At 44.6% G+C, this 20,158-nt stretch overlaps 1 protein-coding gene across 2 annotated transcripts in view; it reads right to left on the bottom strand.

Annotated features, from left to right (window-relative positions):
- The window catches only part of SH3PXD2B (SH3 and PX domains 2B), a 182,759-nt gene that overhangs the window by 132,269 nt on the left and 30,332 nt on the right, over positions 1 to 20,158 (bottom strand). For both annotated transcript variants that reach the window (XM_077327052.1, XM_077327050.1), the window contains one exon: positions 5,706 to 5,786. Coding sequence is in view for 1 of the 2 variants with exons in the window: in XM_077327050.1 (XP_077183165.1) it covers positions 5,706 to 5,786 (81 nt within the window). In the remaining variant the exon portion in view is untranslated. The remainder of the gene's footprint in view (positions 1 to 5,705; positions 5,787 to 20,158) is intronic.

Below are 20,158 nucleotides of genomic sequence, written 5' to 3' on the forward strand. Positions count from 1 at the left end.
AAGAGAATTCCCAGGCTGTTTAAACCAGTGTTTTTTCTGTATTCTGCTCCCTCAACAATACAGAGCTGAATCAAGGAGCCAAGTTTGTGTTTTGGCTCATAAAGTTCCCTTGGCTCACCTTCCTTTGGAAAATGTGTTCTCCGTCATGCAAAGACCTAGACAGCTGAAGCAGCAAAGAAGAAACTGTCAGGGCCAATTTCGATTTTAGCCAGCCATTCCTTTTTCCAAGCTGCTTTCAAGCACTCCCTTCATCCACACCGAATTGGACCAGCTGCAGAGGCTTTGTTCATCATGAAAGACATTTGCACTATCCGCTTCAAAATGACCACTGGTCTCATCTGCGAGGGGTCCTCCTCCCCAGAGGTAAAGGAAGACATCTTGGGTGTTATCATCCCTCAGTTCAGTTCCGTTTCTTCCCCTTTCTGCTTCCTCTGTGGGTGTGCCTCTCTGCCCCAGCTCAAGACTTTCAGCACCACGTGAGGTGTCCTGTTTCTTAGTATCCAGTTCATCTGAAACCATGTCTAATTAACACTTAACACCCACATTAAAAAACAGTGCAGGAAAAGGAACATGACTAAATAACACGCTAACAGGCATATGAATAGAATTAGGACAGAATAACAGAAAAGCAACTTCAAGGAAGGGATGAAGATCCCTGAGCAGTGTCCCTATGGGTGGAAAGTAGCTTATAAAGAAATCACCTCTTGCAGGACCACCCTGCCGAAGGTGGCACCTGCAGAGCTGAACAAGTGCACCTTACAGTATTTCATAAAGGTGGAAACTGAGGACCAAGGTGTGGCTTTGCATTTTTCATCAACCGATACTTGGTCGTGTAGGGCTGCTGTCGTAGCTGCACTATGGACCGAGTGTGCGAAGATTTCATCCGGAATCTGAGTGCCAGAAGCTTTGTATGCTTCAATAATGCAGTTTTTAAGGCACTTCCTGGGGCTGATTGCTAGCTCCACCGTCTGCTGGATGGGCCTTTGTGCTATAAGTCTTTGCTCACGAGAGGCACGTGCCAAAGGCCCACATCAACCTACAAAAGCTAAAAGATTTTTGGCTTGTGGATCAAACCGGAAGGTTCTTTGCAGAATGGGCTTCTTCTCACAACGCATCAAAGCAGAGGAGCTGGCGATAGACCTGAGACTGTGACTTGCACTGTCTGTGGCACGTTAGTATTTTGACCTCAGAGGGTCAGAACAGAACCAATGGGTTAAAATTAATTCAAAAGAATTTTTGGCTAAACATCTGAAAGAAATTCCTTACAGTTAGAGCATTTCCTCAGTGGAACAAGCTTTCTCGGGAGGTGGTGGGTTCTTATTCTTCAGAAGTTTTTAAGCAGAAACTAGATAGCCATCTGACAGAAGTGCTGATTATATTAATTTTGGCAGATTGTGATTAGGTGGGCAAGAAGGGATGTGCCAGTATTTGTCTCTTGTGGCCCTTCCTTGCATACTTAAGGAATTGTTGATCGCCAGGTAAATTTCCCCCAGGCCAGGTTGGATTCTAGAGATTTTTGGTGTGTGTGTGTGGGTGATCATTTGTGCATGGAACTGGGATCACTGTGGGTAGGCAGGTAGTTGTGAGTTCCTACATTGTGCAGGCAGCTGGATGACCTTGGAGGTCCTTTCAAACTCTATGATTCTATGAAAGTAGCCCAGGAGGCTGCAAGGCCACCACTGCAGCATCAACAACTGTGACCTGTAGAAACTGCTCAACATATTCAGGTGAATTCTACAACTTTTTTTGCATATGATGGAGACTGCTTATTGGCCATAGGTTACACCCATTCCTGAAGATTCTAAGAGAAGCTTCTTCAGGAGGGAAAAACTAAACTTTCCTTTGGGGCATTTTGACTTATTAGTCCTCCTCCTCCTCCGTTTCGGTGGGGGGGAGGCTTGAAATTGAAAGCAGCTAATGTTTTATCCAGCAAGGAATGGTAGTCCTCTATTTAAAATATCCAGCTGAATTGGATGAGTTCAAATCCCCTGGGCCAGATGAAATGCACCAGAGAGTGCTCAAAGAACTTTCCGGAGAACTTGCACAACCCTTGCCCATCATCTTCGGGACCTCTTTAAGGACTGGAGATGTCCTGGAGGACTGGAAGAGAGCAAACGTTATTCCGATCTTCAAAAAAGGGAGGAAAAATGACCCGGAAAACTACAGAGCAGTGAGTCTGACCTCTGTTGTGGGGAAGTTAATGGAGCAGATATTAAAGGGAATGATCTGCAAACATCTGGAGGACAATTTGGTGATCCAAGGAAGTCAGCATGGATTTGTCTCCAACAGGTCCTGTCAGACCAACCTAGTTTCCTTTTTTGACCAAGTAATAGGTTTGTTGGATCGTGGAAATTTGGTTGATGTCGTTTACTTGGATTTTAGTAAAGCTTTTGATAAGGTTCCCCATGATGTTCTGATGGATAAATTGAAGGACTGCAATCTGGATTTTCAGATAGTTAGGTGGATAGGGAATTGGTTAGAGAACCGCACACAAAGAGTTGTTGTCAATGGTGTTTCATCAGACTGGAGGGAGGTGAGTAGCGGGGTACCTCAGGGCTTGGGGCTCGGTCCGGTACTTTTTAACATATTTATTAATGATCTAGATGAGGGGGTGGAGGGACTACTCATCAAGTTTGCAGATGACACCAAATTGGGAGGACTGGCAAATACTCCGGAAGATAGAGACAGAGTTCAACGAGATCTGAACACAATGGAAAAATGGGCAAATGAGAACAAGATGCAATTTAATAAAGATAAGTGTAAAGTTCTGCATCTGGGTCAGAAAAATGAAAAGCATACCTACTGGATGGGGGATACGCTTCTAGGTAACACTGTATGTGAACGAGACCTTGGGGTACTTGTGGATTGTAAACTAAACATGAGCAGGCAGTGTGATGCAGTGGTAAAAAAGACAAATGCTGCAGAGGAAAGGTCGCGCAGCAATGGGTTTAAACTTCAAGTACAACGATATAGGCTAGATATCAGGAAAAAAAATTTCACAGTCCGAGTAGTTCAGCAGTGGAATAGGCTGCCTAAGGAGGTGGTGAGCTCCCCCTCACTGGCAGTTTTCAAGCAAAGGTTGGATACACACTTTTCTTGGATGCTTTAGGATGCTTAGGGCTAATCCTGCGTTGAGCAGGGGGTTGGACTAGATGGCCTGTATAGCCCCTTCCAACTCTATGATTCTATGATTCTAAAAAAAACACTTAGAAGGTTCTGGTAATTCTATATCTTCCTCTAATTCTTCATCAGTAAGAAACACAGTTTCAGACATTTGGTGTCTCTCGCTCTTGCCTGGGCCATGTGGTCTTTTCCTGGCTGCTTTTGTGGGCCAGGAGTGTCTGGGGTTCGAGTTATCTGAATCACGGTCTCTACAAGGTGAGGGAGAAGGGGAAGAATCCGACCTCCCCTTATGTCTACTTCCCCAGGGCCTGCCATATTTTTGCTGCAATGGATCAGTTATAATCACCTCTAAAAAATCATGAGAAAAAGAGTTTTTCCCATTCAGCCTTACTGTGTTTTGATTCAGTGCGATTTCCAACCTAGCCTGTGATTTCACCAATTCGGAGGCTCCAGCAGATGGGGCTCACTGATGCCGAGAACCAAAATGGCCACTGCCATCTCTAGTCTCATCAGTAAAATAGCACTCTTCCGCTTTTGCCGCAACCTGTGCACTGGTGCACTTGTGATCCTGACCACCATTTCCCACTCCAATCAGACGTGGGATGGCCCCAGAGAGTGCGCCTACCGGCCCAGGAAGCTGTTGGTTCCCTTGTACTGCAGCTGCAGAGACATCATCCTCTGAGAGGAATTCCTCCTCTGTTCTAAGGCATTCCCAGGGTTTCTTGCAAGCTACTGTCCCTTGTTGATATTGGGGAGGTCCAGAGTCTCAGTGGCAAGCCATGGACTCAGTCTCCCAAAAAACTAAGAGACTAAATTAGCTTCCCTAGAAGTGCAATGGGGATAGGAGAGGTTTAGAGGAGAAGGAAGAAGGATAGGGAATAGGAAGAAGGTAAAAAGAATAGAAGCCTGCTAACATAGTGAAAGAGCTGTCCTCCCTTGGCAGAGGCAGGAAAAAACTGAGGGAGAGAGGCACACCCACACAGGAAGCAGGAAGGGGAAGAAAAAATGTGAGCCTGCCTCCCTAAATTGAGGAATGAAAAAACCCAAGATTTCTTCCACCTCTGGAAAAGAATCACAAATTTCCTGATAATCCTATTGAATCTCATTCAGAATTATAAGAGATCATTACAGTAAAGACAAAACAACTTTCTGGAACATCATAATATATTGTTTTTCTATAAGTGCATGATATATTACAGAGTCCCCTTTCCCCAACTTCTCTGTGGCAACCCCATTTATGGGACAAAGACACCAGTTGTGCCTTTGCAGTAGTAGCTGGGAGTCTTATGTCTAATTACACGTATTGAATAGAGCAATTCAGCTCAATACAGGATTTGTATGATACTGCATGGAAACAAACTATTTTCCTCCATAATCAAATGCTCATGATTTACAAACCACATTCAGATACTGAGCATGAAATACTCATAAGCATCATAACATCCAAAATATGCAGAGAATTTTCTAGCAAAGAATTATCATACTGCATATTTTGGACATTATAATGCCATTTATTAATTTGCTACTAATTTATTTTCTACTTATATCTGTACTCATATGATCCTTGTTCCATTGTCTGTGCATTCACATGAAAGCTCACGCCTTGAATAAATCTTGGTTGTTTTAAAGGAGCTATTGATCTCAAATTTCATAAGCAAATAAGTTAAAGTTTAACTTGTCTCCTTACCTCTTCCAATGTATTTAATTTAATAGAAACAGCAAGTTGGATGCAACCTCAAGGGCCATCTAGTCCAACGTCGTACATAATGCAGGAAATTGACAGCTCCCTATACCTAGAGGAAGGGAGAAAATCTCCAGAAAACCTGGAGCAATCTGTCCTGGAGGGAAATTCCTTCCTAACCCCAAAGTGGCAACTGGCATTACCCTAGGCATAAAAAAGACCACAAGAGCCCAACACAGGCTCATCCCCTCCTGCCCTATCTCTCACAATATGCTGAAATTCACAATGAGTAATAAAATCAGCATTTCTGCATATCTATCTTAAATGGATTCCTAAAGCAGTTTACAGTATTACACTCAATTGTTAAGAACAAAGACTAAAATAGCCATAAGGTTACCTATAAAAACCATAAACTTACAAAAGGAAGAAAAACATAATCCAGAAAAAAATTGCTGTTAACATCAATAGCAAATCTTTGTTTAGAAATAAAAATATATTTAAAAGGAAACTTTGGCTTAACCTTATTGCACAATATCTCTCATGTGTCCAAAGAATGTCCTACATTCTATGGTATCTATGATATCCAGCTCCAATGTAACTGGAAACAGAAGATATCAGTCCTCCATTATACCTCAGAAAGAGCAGGATGGGCAAATGTTGCTCTGAGAAGGCTCCTGTAACCATGTGGCACAGGAAAGCAAACAAGCTATGTTGTTGTGCTTTTCTGATATTTAGAGCTTCTGGCTCAGTGATCTGAAGCTGATAATACTTGCAGCATTTGTACACAAGCAAAACACTGACAAAATCAGCCAATTACAAACTCAAAATTTAGACAAGACAATAAATTATAGCACTCCCAGCCAACATCCCAAATTACAAAGGGATTGTAACAACATCCTACCTGCAGGTCAAAGAACTTGCTGTACCGTCGATAAATGACCTCTGTAGTGCCATTGGACCAAATTACTTTGATAATATAAACCTGTGGAGAAAAGGAAGACAATTTTTAGAAATCACAGATAACATTAAATGACACCATACTGATGGCTCCAAGGTCCCAGTAATGAAAGAACTCAATTTCAACAATATCAAATTGGATCCTACTACTCTGCCCAAGTAAGTGGAACTGAGTGTCAGAACTAAAATTTGTTAAGTTTCATATACCAATTATATCAGCCAAAACAGCAAGCCACCATTAGACTTTTTCCATAGAGGCGGAAAAGACTGGGCCGGTGCTCATATGACAGCACGGCTAATCCGCACTTCCACATTATGGCGCTGGCCCATCCACGTACCAACCTGGCGCATGTTAGGCCCTCCGTTACTTAGCAGCAATAGAACATGGATATTTCTGCATTCCCCAATCTGCTGTGGTGGCCAACAGGGCCTATCCAGCTGCAGGCCTATGTGGACGGGGAAGAGCTAGACCTTCTAGGCCCAGCTTTTCCCTCTCCTACGGCATCCCGGAGGTGACAGATAATGACCCACTTGACTCTGCAGGGCTAACTGGGGCTTGTAATAAATTTTTCATGAAGGTGGGATTGTGTTGTCGTGCAATCTCTCCTTTGTGAAAATAAAAAAGCCCCCACAAAACACAGCAGAACCTTCCTGCCCCGGCTGCCTCCACATGCAGGCAGAAATCCAGGGTGGACTAGGTCCATCTGAGGAAATCTTTCCCCGTGAAGACCTGAGAAGCAGTGGGGCTAATTGCCCCATTGCATGGAACCGCCACCACGCAGAAAAGGTCTTAGTGAACCCCTTCAAAGAAGCAGTTTTTGTACTCATAGGTATTTATAAATAACGATGCTTCCTCTATATCACTACATCTACAAAACTGCTGAAACTGGCCATAAGGGAACATCTTTAACTGCTCCTGCGGAGTGGATAAAATAAAGCAGTAAGAGCCCTGAGGGCGGGACCTGTCTGGGATGACGAAAGGTGCCGATTGGCTCCTTCCCCTGGATTGACAACTGGAGGGCCCAATTGCGAGCCGCCGGACTAACGAATGGGGAGGCACAAAGCGCCTCCCAAACCGCCCCCCCCCCAATGTCGGCTGCCTTCAGCCAACCGCCGCCCTTACCAGCCTGCCCGCGGACAAGACAGGTAGGCTGTGGGCCTCGGCCAACAGGCGGTGGGGAGGGGAGGGCCGCCCGACCTCACTCTTTGCCGGTCACAAAGCTACCTCCTCGGCTGACAGCAGCCGGCAAAGGGGCTTCGGGGACAGGAACGAGGCACGACAGCCCTACCTCTTTCCCGGCCCTGAAGCCACCTCCTCGGGGGGGAGGCTGTGCCCAAGAGGCTTCGAGGCACGGGAAGAGCCAGGGCCGCCGTGTCTCTAACACCCCGGCCCTGCCTCTTTCCCGACTCCGAAGCCCGCGCTGATGAGCCCCGCATGTTCCGCCAAGCGTGCCTGGTTGGGGGACCCAAAGGCTTCACGGGGGACGGCCGCCCATGCCGCCCAAAGCCTCCCGCTGCCCCACCTAAGGCCCCGGGAAGCCTTCACCCCGCAAGGCTTCCCCGGGGACCGGCCCTGCTGCCCACGCCCACGCACCAACCCCGGAGCCTCCAGCAGTGGCGTGGCAGGCCCCAGGGAAATGGCCCTAGCGCCCATTTTATTCAAAAATATAATGGGCTTTAAATCTAGTAATATATAAGTAAAAATGTACACAAGACCAATAGTTTTGAAATGTGTACCTCTACTGTTCAAATAATATTTCTGGGTAAAAGAAATCAGAGTTATAAACAACTGACTGATTCCTGGCATATATGTTATTCTATATCAAGATCCCAGAGAATTAGTGCATTTGCTTTCTTCCTCAATATCTAGGAAAACCATGAAGAAAGGTACCTTAAAACCTCAGCCTTCATTTATTTTATTCACATTATTTATAGTTCATCTTTCTCACTGTGATTCAAGGCAGATTACATTGTTAATACAATCAACAGGCTTGTTAATACAATAATTACATTGTTAGTACAATCATTCTGTAAACAATGGAATAAGATTAGGATTGAAGCACAGTTTTCAGACTGCCTTTCTATTCCGTTTTAGTATCTGGTCACTATGGATTTTTTCCTGTAATTTCAGACAGATCCATTTTAGAAACCAGCTGCTAACGGGATTTATTTACTGTAAATACTCAAGTATAAACCGGGTTTTTCAGCACATTTTTAACACTGAAAAAAAAACCCTCAGCTTATACTCGAGTATATATGGTACCCTTTCAGACAAACCCACTTGCGCTGAGTTAGCAAAGCATGGCTGAACTGAAATTAACAAAAACTGCTTTCTTTCATTTTTTACTATTTCCTTGTGCTGGAGAGAAGGTTTGGGGTAATGGTTAGGAGTGCGGACTTCTAATCTGGCGAGCCGGGTTTGATTCCTCGCTCCCCCACATGAAGCCAGCTGAGTGACCTGAGGCTCACCAAGGTTCAGACCGAGCAGTGATATCAGGGCTCTCTCAGCCTCACCTACCTCACAAGATGTCTGTTGTGGGGAGAGGAAAGGGAAGGCGATTGTGAGCTGCTTTGAGACTCCTGGTAGAGAAAAGTGGCATATAAGAACCAACTCTTTCTCTTCGTCTGACTCACTGTGGTATGGAAAATATCTGTAGCACTTCCTGCAATGCCATTTTCCCCCACCCTATTTTGCCATGCAATTTTCTGAGTTTCCTCCCCCCCCCAATGTTCTAAGTTGAGCACAAGAGCAACACCATTGAGATCCACTGACCACTGAGATCAAAGTGAGATAGGCTGTTGTTACTTAGAAACAAGAGGAAAGAAGTAGCTCATTGGGCTGCAGGTGCTCAACATCTTGCCTTTACATATGGCCAATAACTGATACCCTGAGCACTCACAGCCGAATGAGCTACTTCTTTCCCCATGTTTGTAAGTAACAACAGCCAATCTCACTTTGACCTCATTGGTCAACTGATCTCAATGGTACTGTTAATAGTGCTCAGAACATTAAAAAAAACCCTCCAAAGACAAAAAAAAGTGTGGCAAAGAAGGGGAAAAAGTAGCACTGTTTGAAATGGCCATAATGCTTCAGAGACAACTCATTAATAGAAAGACTTTCACTGTGTGAAACTTCCTTCCCAGTAACACTTTACTTGAAATCAGGCAACAATGAATAACATCTGGTTAGAACTAGAATGTGAAAATCCACTAGAAGTCTGGAACCAATCAGAAATCTGAAAAATGGAACTGGAGCAAAGTGTAAGTATCAATACAGCAAAAATTGCATAGTGGGGCCCTATTTACAGTAAACGATGAACAGTAGCATAGCTTACAGTTCTTAATCATTTAGCCAAGTAATTTTGTAAACCCTTTTGCACAGCACAACCCTATTATGTATGGAGAAAAGCCCTCTTGAATAATTCAGTTTTGCATAGTTTGTGGGAAGTCAGGAGAGCTGGAGCTTTCCTGATCTCTTTAGGCAGACAATTCCAACAGAAAGACACATTTGCAGGCTGGCATCTCAGAAGTGTGAAGTTGCTATTGTAAAGCACAGGGGAGAGGTGGCCCCACAGATAACAAATATCAAGACCATGTAAGAGTGATAAACACTGGTACATCAAATTAAACTGTCCCTACAATGTGAGCCATGCCACTGAAGAAAACTGATTTTAAAGTTGTTGTTGTTATTATGTGCAAAGTCGTGTCCGACCCATCGCGACCCCATGGACAATGATCCTCCAGGCCTTCCTGTCCTCTACCATTCCCCAGAGTCCACTTAAGTTTGCACCTACTGCTTCAGTGACTCCATCCAGCCACCTCATTCTCTGTCTTCCCCTTCTTCTTTTGCCCTCGATCGCTCCCAGCATTAGGCTCCAGGGAGTCCTTCCTTCTCATGAGGTGGCCAAAGTATTTCAGTTTCATCTTCAGGATCTGGCCTTCTAAAGAGCAGTCAGGGCTGATCTCCTCTAGGACTGACCGGTTTGTTCGCCTTGCAGTCCAAGGACTCGCAAGAGTCTTCTCCAGCAGATTTTAAAGTACCAGTTACTAAATTGTCACTTTCACGCTAAATCAGCCCTTAGGACCAATATTCCAAAGTTCTTTACATTAATTGTTTCTGTGCCCAGTTTCCAAATTCCAAACTCCGATTCACTATTTTTGCCTCTTTTTCCTAAGCCTATTTGTAAAATTCATCCCCATTCAATGATCCAAGATGTCTGGTGCATGGTGATAAAGAGTAGAGCCTATGTAAATATAAAGTATCTGTTTCTTGGGGAAAAGAGGTCAAGTTCTCCTGAGTTAGCTAGTTTCCCCCCCACGCACAAACTCCACTGGCCTGAGAAAACAAGGAAATATTTAGAGATCATCAGCTGTTAGTCTTAGCTGTCAGTCACGCCACACAATGGCCATATCTCCCCCTAAAGATTTGCTGCCTTTTCTTTCTTGCTCTTTGCTTACTTCTTGGAAACAAGCAAGCTGCATAGAAGAGCTGTGGAATTAGTTTGCCAAGTTAGCCCCAAAAACAAGAAAAGGAGGGGAAATTAACCCTAAAAGTTGGAATCAAGAACCCAAATGTTAAAAAATACAAATACTAGAAGATGTATGCTTGCACATGGAAGTTTTTATCTTGGATAAAGCACTGACTTTAAAGGAGCTACTGGACTCAAACTATGTTCATCTTAATACATGCGTATTTCAGCAGGGCCTATCTGGACCACTGATTGCTAGCATGCTACCTTTAACATATTACCAGGTCAGCATATATAATTGCCTTTACATATGGCTAAGAATACACATTATACCACTATGGGATTTTGTATGGCCAGCATCTAAATTATCCACTGGAAATTTGCACTCAATCTACTGTTGAACACATTGAGGAGCTATGAGAAGAAAATGATTTCATTTGCAAATGGACCAGTGAATGAATGGAATGCTGTTACATATTTCTCATATTATTTTGTCGGACTATGAGGGACAGCCCCTCAAATGGCTGATCTCCTTCTCCGGGGTCGCAGAGAGTTGCAGTAGGAGAGAACATCAAACTGCCGACAGCTTACTTGCGGAGTCTCACAGGGAGTGGTCCTCTCTCCTATTCTATTCAACATCTTCATGTGTCCTCTTGCACAATTGGTATGGAAGTTCGGGCTGGGTTGTCATCAATATGCAGATGACAACCAGCCCTTCCTACTGATGGATGGCTGCCCTGACTCTCCCCCAGAAACATTAGTTAGCTGCCTAGAATCAGTGATGAGATGGCTCAAGCAGAGTTGTCTGAAGCTCAAACCTTCAAAGATGGAGGTCCTGTGGCTGGGTAAGAAAGGTCCATGTCAGGAAGTACGTTTGCACCACCTTTATCTCTCGCTTACCTGACCTCCTCCCTAGTCTCTCCCCTCTACACACACACAGATTACTTCCTCCCTCCCACCTCCCCCCTATCTCACCTTTGCGGTGGTACTGGCTCAGTTGGCCTCTATGTCACACCACAACATGATTGCCCAGGCTTCCTCAGGCAGCACGGTGGATACCCGCCTGTCCTCTATGACACCCCATGACTGCCCAGGCCTCCTTGGGCAGTGTGGCGGTGGCCTTCCTGGGCTCTGCACCACTCAGCAACTGTCCAGGCCTCGAACAGGGGTGGCACTGGCCCGCCCAGCCTCCACGCCACCCGGACTTTTTTGGGCAGCATGGTGGTGACCTGGCCTCCTCCTGCAATGGGCTGCACTGCCCCAGGCATGCCACCACCACACTCTCTCTCTCTGCTGCATAGAGATGCCTTAATTAAACTTACCCTCCCAAGGCAACTAGTGAATCTTTGCTACTGGACCACTACAACGATAGCAAAGAATAATATTTAGACAACCCCAAGTTAGTCATCAAAATTACCACATTTGCAAAGAAGATTTTGATTTTTCTTTTTTGACATTTTTTACTTGAAAAGAGACAGCTCTGAAAATAAGATGATCTCCTTAAAAAATACCACACACAGACAAGTCATAACTGTAAATTATGAGTATGCAAATCTAAAAGGAATCCCTATTTATGGCATATTTGTGAAAAATCTAACCTTGCCTTTGAGCAAATATTGTATGCCCTGTTCTTCCAGGTTGTAAGAAAAATCAATTTTGCATAAATAATTTCCATACATCCGATTGAAGTCCCAGGTATAACTGTACTCGAGCAGAATAAAAATGTGGATGAAAGATACACAGGCTCTTCTAACTCCAGTGGAAGTCTCTCTCCCTCCCTCTATTTCTAGGCAGGCTGCCAGCAGCAATACATTACGGAAATGCTACAGAATGCTTAGCAAGCCAGAACTTCTGAGGGCCAAAGACTTAAATGATGTCATACTGGCTGTTTTGCAGCAACCTCTTCTGGTGAAGCCAAATGCTTCTTGGGAGTCCTCTGAAGGAAATGGAAGACTTTATTAGCCAGAGATAGCCTGCATATTCCTAATCACGCCGTCAAAGACAACTATCAAATTCACATCCTGGAAAAATGTTAAGAAAAGGAAACCATTTTGGAGTGTTCTTCATTGATGACTCAGTCATGCATGCAACCTGAGTGTGCTAAAACTGTGGGTTGGTTCAAACACTCACCATTTTGATTATTCCGTCCAGACAGTGGGAAACCGGGACTGAACATGACTTCCAACATGAATTAAACATTATGTGTAACATGCATCAGCAGAACATCTCAGAAAAAGAGCCCTCTTTGGGATTACCTGACTGGAAAACATGTAAAGGCGCCCTTCTAGCTGGGTGGGGGGGGGGTGTCATTGGAATCACACTAACAAACAAAAACATGGAACTGAATAGTAATACTTAAATTATTTGCTCAGTAAGAATTAGAAATGTGGTGAAAAGCAACATTTTTCTGGGTCCATTGGCAGGGAATAGGGGTTGGGGCTGCCAGATCCAGATTTGAAAACTCCTGGAATTTTAGGCATGGAGCATGAGGAGGATAGAGACCTCAAGAGGATACAATGCCATCCACCCGCCAAAGCAGCTATTTTCTCCAGGGGAACTGATCTATATAGTCTGGAGATGAGCTACAATTCCAGTGGATCTCCCTGGGGACTGGCCTCCTTACTTGCAATGTATATATCTAGTTTTATGTGCAGATACAGAAAGTTTATTGCACCCAGCTTCCTTCTGATTCTTCTCACTTTCACACCTCCCCCCCCCCATCCATCTTCCCTGTCTCCAGAATGCAGCACCATGGCCTTGAGCACCTTGCTATATGCCTGATCAGTTCCTTTTGAAGAACTCCTGCGTTTCTTGAATTCTCATGGGTGGGAGTGGTGCGGAGCAAATGGTTATATGCTGTGCTTGTTCTATTGTACCCCAGTTCTGACAAGGTACTTGTAGGATTCATTTGCATGCTTCAAAATAAATGCAACCTTTTCACCTTTTTTCAAGGGCTCTGTTTTCTGAACAACTGAAGAAACTTGACAGATTGTCAGAACTCACGCAACTTAGACTCATGTTCTTCACTTGATTAACATGCCTGTGGAAGGTGATTCAAGTTCCAGCGTAAACTTTGATACCTGCTCCAACACCAGCCCTGAAGAGTGTATGGCAGAGGCCTCCCTCCAGGACACTGAAATGAGCATGAAGACTCCCTGCAAATCCTCCTGCATTGTCAGCACCATGAGCTGGAAGTGTGGGGGTACCATAGCTGAGGTAGGGAGGTATGTGACTGATTGTCAGCGACTCCAGATGTCCATGGTCTACGTTCGAGATCTCACTGGCTGGATGGAACTGCGAGATCACAGGTGTGCTGGTGGCACTTTTCCGAGACAATAATTTCGCCCAGGCATACACTGAACACCACCCAGATAATTCCACAGAAGTGGGGAGACCACTTCTGTGGCTGCATGGGGCACTGCGGGGACCTTGACTGCCACAACCTCAACAGTAGCTGCGATGGCAATCACCTCACCTCAGAAGGCTCTGGCCAGCCCTGTTCCGGTCCCTAGTGTTCTAGCGGAGACACAGAAATTGCAAACCTATTTCAACTGGTCATCCGGGAAGCTGTCAGCCACTTCTTTACTGAGTGCCCATCCATGAAGAGAGTGAAATCTACCACCAGGAGAAACCCAGCTCTGCCAAGCACCCAGGTCCCTTCTGGGGGTACAAAAACCCTACACAAGTTAAGTGCGCAGCCAGCTAGGGTGCTCTTAACCCTGTTGGTCGAGCACCTGACACCCAGCCCTCAGGTAATTCCGGGGATGAAACCTCCATTATGCCCAAGCTGGCAGGAAACGGGGCTGACCTGCTGTGAAACAGCCCCACCAGCATGCCCCTTCCAAGGGCATAAAATCAGTGGGTTCCATCCCCATCTTCCTACTGCCATTGACATTAACAAGTCCAGAGAAAGGAGTGGGATTGCAAATTCAAGGGGTTGCACTTGAATGCTAGTAAATCCTGAGGGGTAGGGGTAGGGCTGGAGGAGCTCCAGAACCCCATCTTTTTTGCCCAGATGGACAGGAGTTTTTCGAAAGGGAGGGCTAGCTACACACCGCACCCCCCTCCAGTTGGATACTGAGGACCACAGCAAGACCTACAACCTGTAGTGGCCCAGGGACTACCTTTCCCTTTGTCCAGGGCCTGGACTGGCGATGACACCACAACCCTGACATATGCTGGAGGGCACAAGTTATGACTTTCAAATACCCAGTGTGCTGGGGGCATCAGCACTAAGCCCCACAATCATACTTGGGTGGAGGGAGGCCATCAGCCACACTCATGGCTAGGGTTGAGGAAGCCAGGCTCAGTGCAGTGGAGTTGGATTCTCTGCCAGGGAAGATAGAAACATGGGGGGGGGGGGTTTGAAGAGAAGGAATGCAACAAGCTCCCCCCTCACTGTAAACTGCAGAAGTTTGTTGACAAAAATATTGCTAGGAATTTTATTCAGCTTACTTATTCAAGTATGGCTGCCCTGGTACTGTCTGCCAAAAAGAAAAACCTGAGTCTGGAATGACTATCGGGGTCGCAACATCATCTCTCCCTGCAGAGTGTACCCACTGTCACTCATTAAAGATCTCCTGGGCAGTTGGGCTCGAGAAAAATATTCACCAAATTGAACCTGAGGGATGAGTATTATAGAGTTAAATTGAAAGACATGCAGATGTAATATCTCAGCCTCTGTTCATTATTTTTCACAATTCTTGGAGAATAGGGGAAGTGCCAGAAGATTGGAGGCAGGCAAATGTTATTCCCATCTTGAAGAAGAGGAAAAAGGAGGATATGGATAACATCCAGCTCATCACCTTGATATCTATATCTGGCAAAATTTTAGAACAAATCATCCAACAGTTGGTCCTTGAGCAGCTAGAGCAGATGGCTATAATTACTAAGAGTCAGCACAGCTTTCTCAAGAATAAGTTATGTCAGACCAACCTTATCCCTTTTTTGAGAAAGTTACTACCTTGCTAGATCAGAAGAATGCTGTGGATATAGTTTACGTGGATTTCAGTAAGGCTTTTGATAAGATTCCACATCAAATAATTATTTAGTGTAGTAAAATGTGATATGGATCCTATTACTGTTAGATGGATCAAGGATGGGCTGACAGATCGCACCCAAAGGTAACTTGTAAATGTTTCATCATCTTCTTGGAGAGGAATGATGACTGGAGTGCCGCAGGGACCTGTCCTGGGCCGTGTATTAGTCAACATATTTATAAACTAGTTTCAAAGCCCCTTTATAAAAAGGGGTTTTGAAAGGCACGTGAGTCTGGCAGGGAGGGAAGCCCCAGCAGCCGCGCTTCGCGAGACTGCTGGCGGTTCCCTCGGGCGGCGGTCTGACGCTGCGAGAGGCGCAAAGCGCCTCCTGGGCCGTGTATTAGTCAACATATTTATAAACTAGTTTCAAAGCCCCTTTATAAAAAGGGGTTTTGAAAGGCACGTGAGTCCGGCAGGGAGGGAAGCCCCAGCAGCCGCGCTTCGCGCGACTGCTGGGGGTTCCCTCGGGCGGCGGTCTGACGCTTTTTTTATTTTGGTTTTATTTTGATGATGTTTTAATTTATTTGCAAACCTGCAAATATGTATGCCTGATGCGGGAGGTCCACAAGCAGCTGAAGGACAATCACCTCTATGCTAAGCTGTTTAAGTGTTAGTTTTACAAAGAGCACCTGGACTTTTGGGGTTACTGAGTATCACCACAGGGGTTAAGCATAGATCCCGCCAAAGTGTGTGACATTCTGGGTTGAGCCCCTCCCTTGCACCCGGGGGCAGTTGCAAAGTTTTCTTGGCTTTGCAAACTTTTACTGCGACTTTTTAGCGAACACTGCCCAGATATTCCTCCCCTCACAGACTTGTTGAAAATGAAAGGAGGAGGTATGGGTTCTATTGCACCCCAGTTCCAACAAGTAACTTGCTGGGTTCACTTGCTTGCTTCAAAATACATGCAACCTTTTGCATCAAGTCAAGGGCTGTGTTTTCTGAGCAACTGATGAAACTTGACAGGTATACCAAACAATGGCACAATCCAAAGAACAGAACAGTATAAGCAGTTCTGGACTTAAGTTTCTTGAACAGCAGCCCAAATGCTGCATGGCAAGAGATAAGCTGTGGAAGGGGAGAAAAGAGGAAAATAATTTCTCTGGGCACATGCTAGTCTTTGGATATGCATAAAGTAGCTTTTTGGATTTCTGCCATCACCAGTTATTATATAAATTGTTTTAACTTCATTTATGACTGCTATAATAATAATAATTCATTTCGTATAACTTCAGGAAATTGAGGAAAGCTTTTAGCCTCATTCCCCCTCCATATCCCTATAGCTAGAGCAATGAGACAGACCAATAAAAAGGGACCAATTACTAACATTATTTATTTAGTGACAGGCTAAGGGAGATGGAAATGTATTATGCCCTGAGAACAGACCTGTTGGCTTGGTCACTCCTGATTCAGATTTTAGTCACAGATGAAAAATATACATTATCAGAGAACACACACATAGCAGTCTGATTAAGAGTACTAATTTCCAAATATGAGTGACCACACACAACCCTCCCCCACCTGAATATTGCTGGATCAGATACCTGCTTTTGAGGAAAATGCATTAAGGGTCTCCCATAACATCTGAAAATATAGCATTTTTAATTTTTAAAAGTAATATCTGTCTTCTAAGCTATATAAATTGTAATAGTAGCTGGGGGGAAAATGGAAAATTATTTTGAGAGGCTGGCTTGCCAGAATTTGAAAGGGAAACCTCTCCACCAGGTCCAGGCCTCTGCCATGCAGGGCTCAAGACCAGTCCCACAGGCGGCAGAGGGACTGGGATGAAGTGGCACTAAGGAGAAGGGCCAAGTTCTTTGCACATACCACCAGGGTAGAAGAGTGTGCTGAGGAAAAGTCCTTGCAGGAGCTTGGCCATATCAGCACCACAGCTGGGCTCAATTTCATCCCTGCCTACTTAAGTTGCTGTGTTGAAAGTCTTGCTGGATCAACTAGTTTGCAAGGCCACAATCCTTATTTGTAAGCACCAGTGCAGGACTCTGGCTATTCCAGACCTTGCTCAGTGACCCTCTGAAAGGTAAGTCCTGCCTCTTGGGAAGACTAGTTGAAACCTGAGGTCAGAACAGATCCATTTCTCAATTTGTACCTGTACTGAGAGTATGTGTGTAGACATATTCTTTTTAACAGAAGTGAGGAAGTGCAGTAAGCTTGTTTGGGTGATGTCCCTTCTAGTGACATGTGACTTCTGAAGGTATGGCAGGAAGATTTGGTCCACTGACATCACTTCCGGGGTTTCTTGAAGCCTGAAGAATGTTTCAAAGATTTCTTAACAATAAAAAGATTTAGAAGGGCTGCTGTAAACAGTGTACCTCACACTTCTCATTTTCAGTATGCTTGCATCCATATATCCATAAGATAAAGGTTGGTTTGCAACTAACCATTCATCTGGTACTAGTAGGAACTGTGTTTAGGCAATGATTCCATAGTTTACATATTCTATTGTCCTGACCCTGAGAAAACCTTTGCACTGCCTGAAATGGCTACCATCATCATATATATCACTACCATAGTCATGCCTAAACAATCTTCTCACCCAGGTCTCTAGTAAGGGACTGAGCAATAGCCACTTTCATCTGCAGGGCTCTGCTTTTTTTTAAAGAGTGTAAATGAGTAATGTATTACTATTATGTCACTTTAAGTAAAGAGATTTTTTTTTGCCTTGTTTTGTTCTCCAGGTTTGAAGCCCTGCCCTGTGCATGTGAGAGACAACTACTCCTTCCTACAAGATGGGTTTTGAAGTTATATTTTGCAAGCTTTCTACAATTGAGTTTGGTGAAGTTCTCCACAGCTACCCCTTAAGATTAAATGAATTTGCATATATCATAAAAATTATGGGAGGGGTTTTCTCCTAAAAGAGCCTCTTGTGGCGCAGAGTGGTAAGGCAGCCATCTGCAAGCTTTGCCCATGAGGCTGGGAGTTCAATCCCAGCAGCCGGCTCAAGGTTGACTCAGCCTTCCATCCTTCCGAGGTCGGTAAAATGAGTACCCAGCTTGCTGGGGGGTAAACAGTCATGACTGGGGAAGGCACTGGCAAACCACCCCGTATTGAGTCTGCCATGAAAACGCTAGAGGGCATCACCCCAAGGGTCAGACATGACCCGGTGCTTGCACAGGGGATACCTTTACCTTTCTCCTAAAGTATTTTTTTTTAATTTACAATTATTTTTAAAACATACTGAAGTCAGTGCTTGCTGCTGCAATTATGTTATGCTATTTTGAAGGGGGGTGTATACAGAGAGTTTAACGTAGCTCTTAGAGAATCTTCAATTAAAAAACACAACAATGAAGCAGCATGAACATCTAACCAAATATTTTGTCTAATCAGAGACTATGCTTGACATGTCAAGATTTAATCCAAGGCCCAACTAGAAGGAGACTGTTCCCACAGAGGCCTTCGTGTATGAGTTTATCTATATAATAATCCAATTCCCTCCCTATCTTCCTTGCCCCCTTCAGAAGTGGTAATAAGCACATACTGAGGGTAAATATGACTGGAAAGAAGAAACCTGCCAAAAATGACAAGCTTCCAGAGAAATGCAAATGTTATCTCTCCAACTGTAACTGTGGTGTCAGGTAAACAAAAACTCTGCAATTCAGACAACTTAGCAAGGGAGAGAGGGAAAAACAGCTGGTAAAATCCCTCGTCATACACTTTTTCCACTTCTGAAACCAAAGGATTTTTCCTTCCCCCAAGGTAGCCATCCATAATAATAAGCCAATACAACTAGCTCGTGAACCAACCTCCCTGTTCATACGGGTTCGTGGTCTGGTTTGGCCACAAATGGAATTGCAAAAATGAAGTTTGTGCCCATTCCTACATGCTACCTTGATAGAGGTTCTAGAATGCCTCCAAGGTGATGTCTGCTATGACATCTATCTACTAAAAGTAAAGTTGTTTTCTTGAGATTGTTTTTAACTTGTAGGCAGATTTCCTCAGTTAATTTCCATATAACCAGTTCTCCTTTAATGGTATGACAGCCCCAATTTTACACCCTTTGTAACAAATATTTATTACACTGTACCACAAAAGATCTCCCTTCAAGGATCGCTGCCTTGCCGTGGCAAGGGGGCTTGCATAGCTCAGTGAAGCTATGAGCTATGCCGTGCAGGGCCACCCAAGACGGACAGGTCATAGCTGAGAGCTCTGACAAAAGGTGATCCACTGGAGAAGGAAATGGCAAACCACTCCAGTATCTTTGCCATGAAAACCCAATGGGCAAGTTCAAAAGGCAAAACGATATGAGGCCGGAAGATGCGCCCTTCAGGCCGGAAGGTGTCCAATATGCTACTGGGAATGAGCAGACGGCTAGTACGAGTAGCGCCAGAATGAATGAAGCGGCTGGGCCAAAGCCGAAAGGACGCTCAGTTGTGGAAGTAACTGGTGGCGAAAAGACAGTCCGATGCTGTAAAGATTTTTATTCCATAGGAACCTGGAACTTCAGATCCATGAATCAAGGTAAGCTAGACGTGGTCAAACAAGAGATGACAAGACTGAACATCGACATTTTAGGAATCAGTGAACTAAAATGGACAGGAATGGGTGAATTTAATTCAGATGACCATCAGGTATACTACTGCGGACAAGAATCTCGCAGAAGAAATGGAGTAGCCTTCGTAATCAATAAGAGAGTAGGAAAAGCAGTCTTGGGATACAATCCCCAAAATGACAGAATGATCTCAGTTCGAATCCAAGGCAAACCATTCAACATCACAGTAATCCAGGTCTATGCCCCAACCACTGCTGCTGAAGAGGATGAAGTCGACCAGTTCTATGAAGCCCTACAACACCTTCTAGAAGCAACGCCAAAAAATGATGTGCTTATCATCATGGGGGATTGGAATGCTAAAGTAGGAAGCCAAAAGATAACCGGG

The sequence above is a fragment of the Paroedura picta genome, chromosome 3 (assembly GCF_049243985.1).
Source record: "Paroedura picta isolate Pp20150507F chromosome 3, Ppicta_v3.0, whole genome shotgun sequence".
Lineage (NCBI taxonomy): Eukaryota > Metazoa > Chordata > Lepidosauria > Squamata > Gekkonidae > Paroedura > Paroedura picta.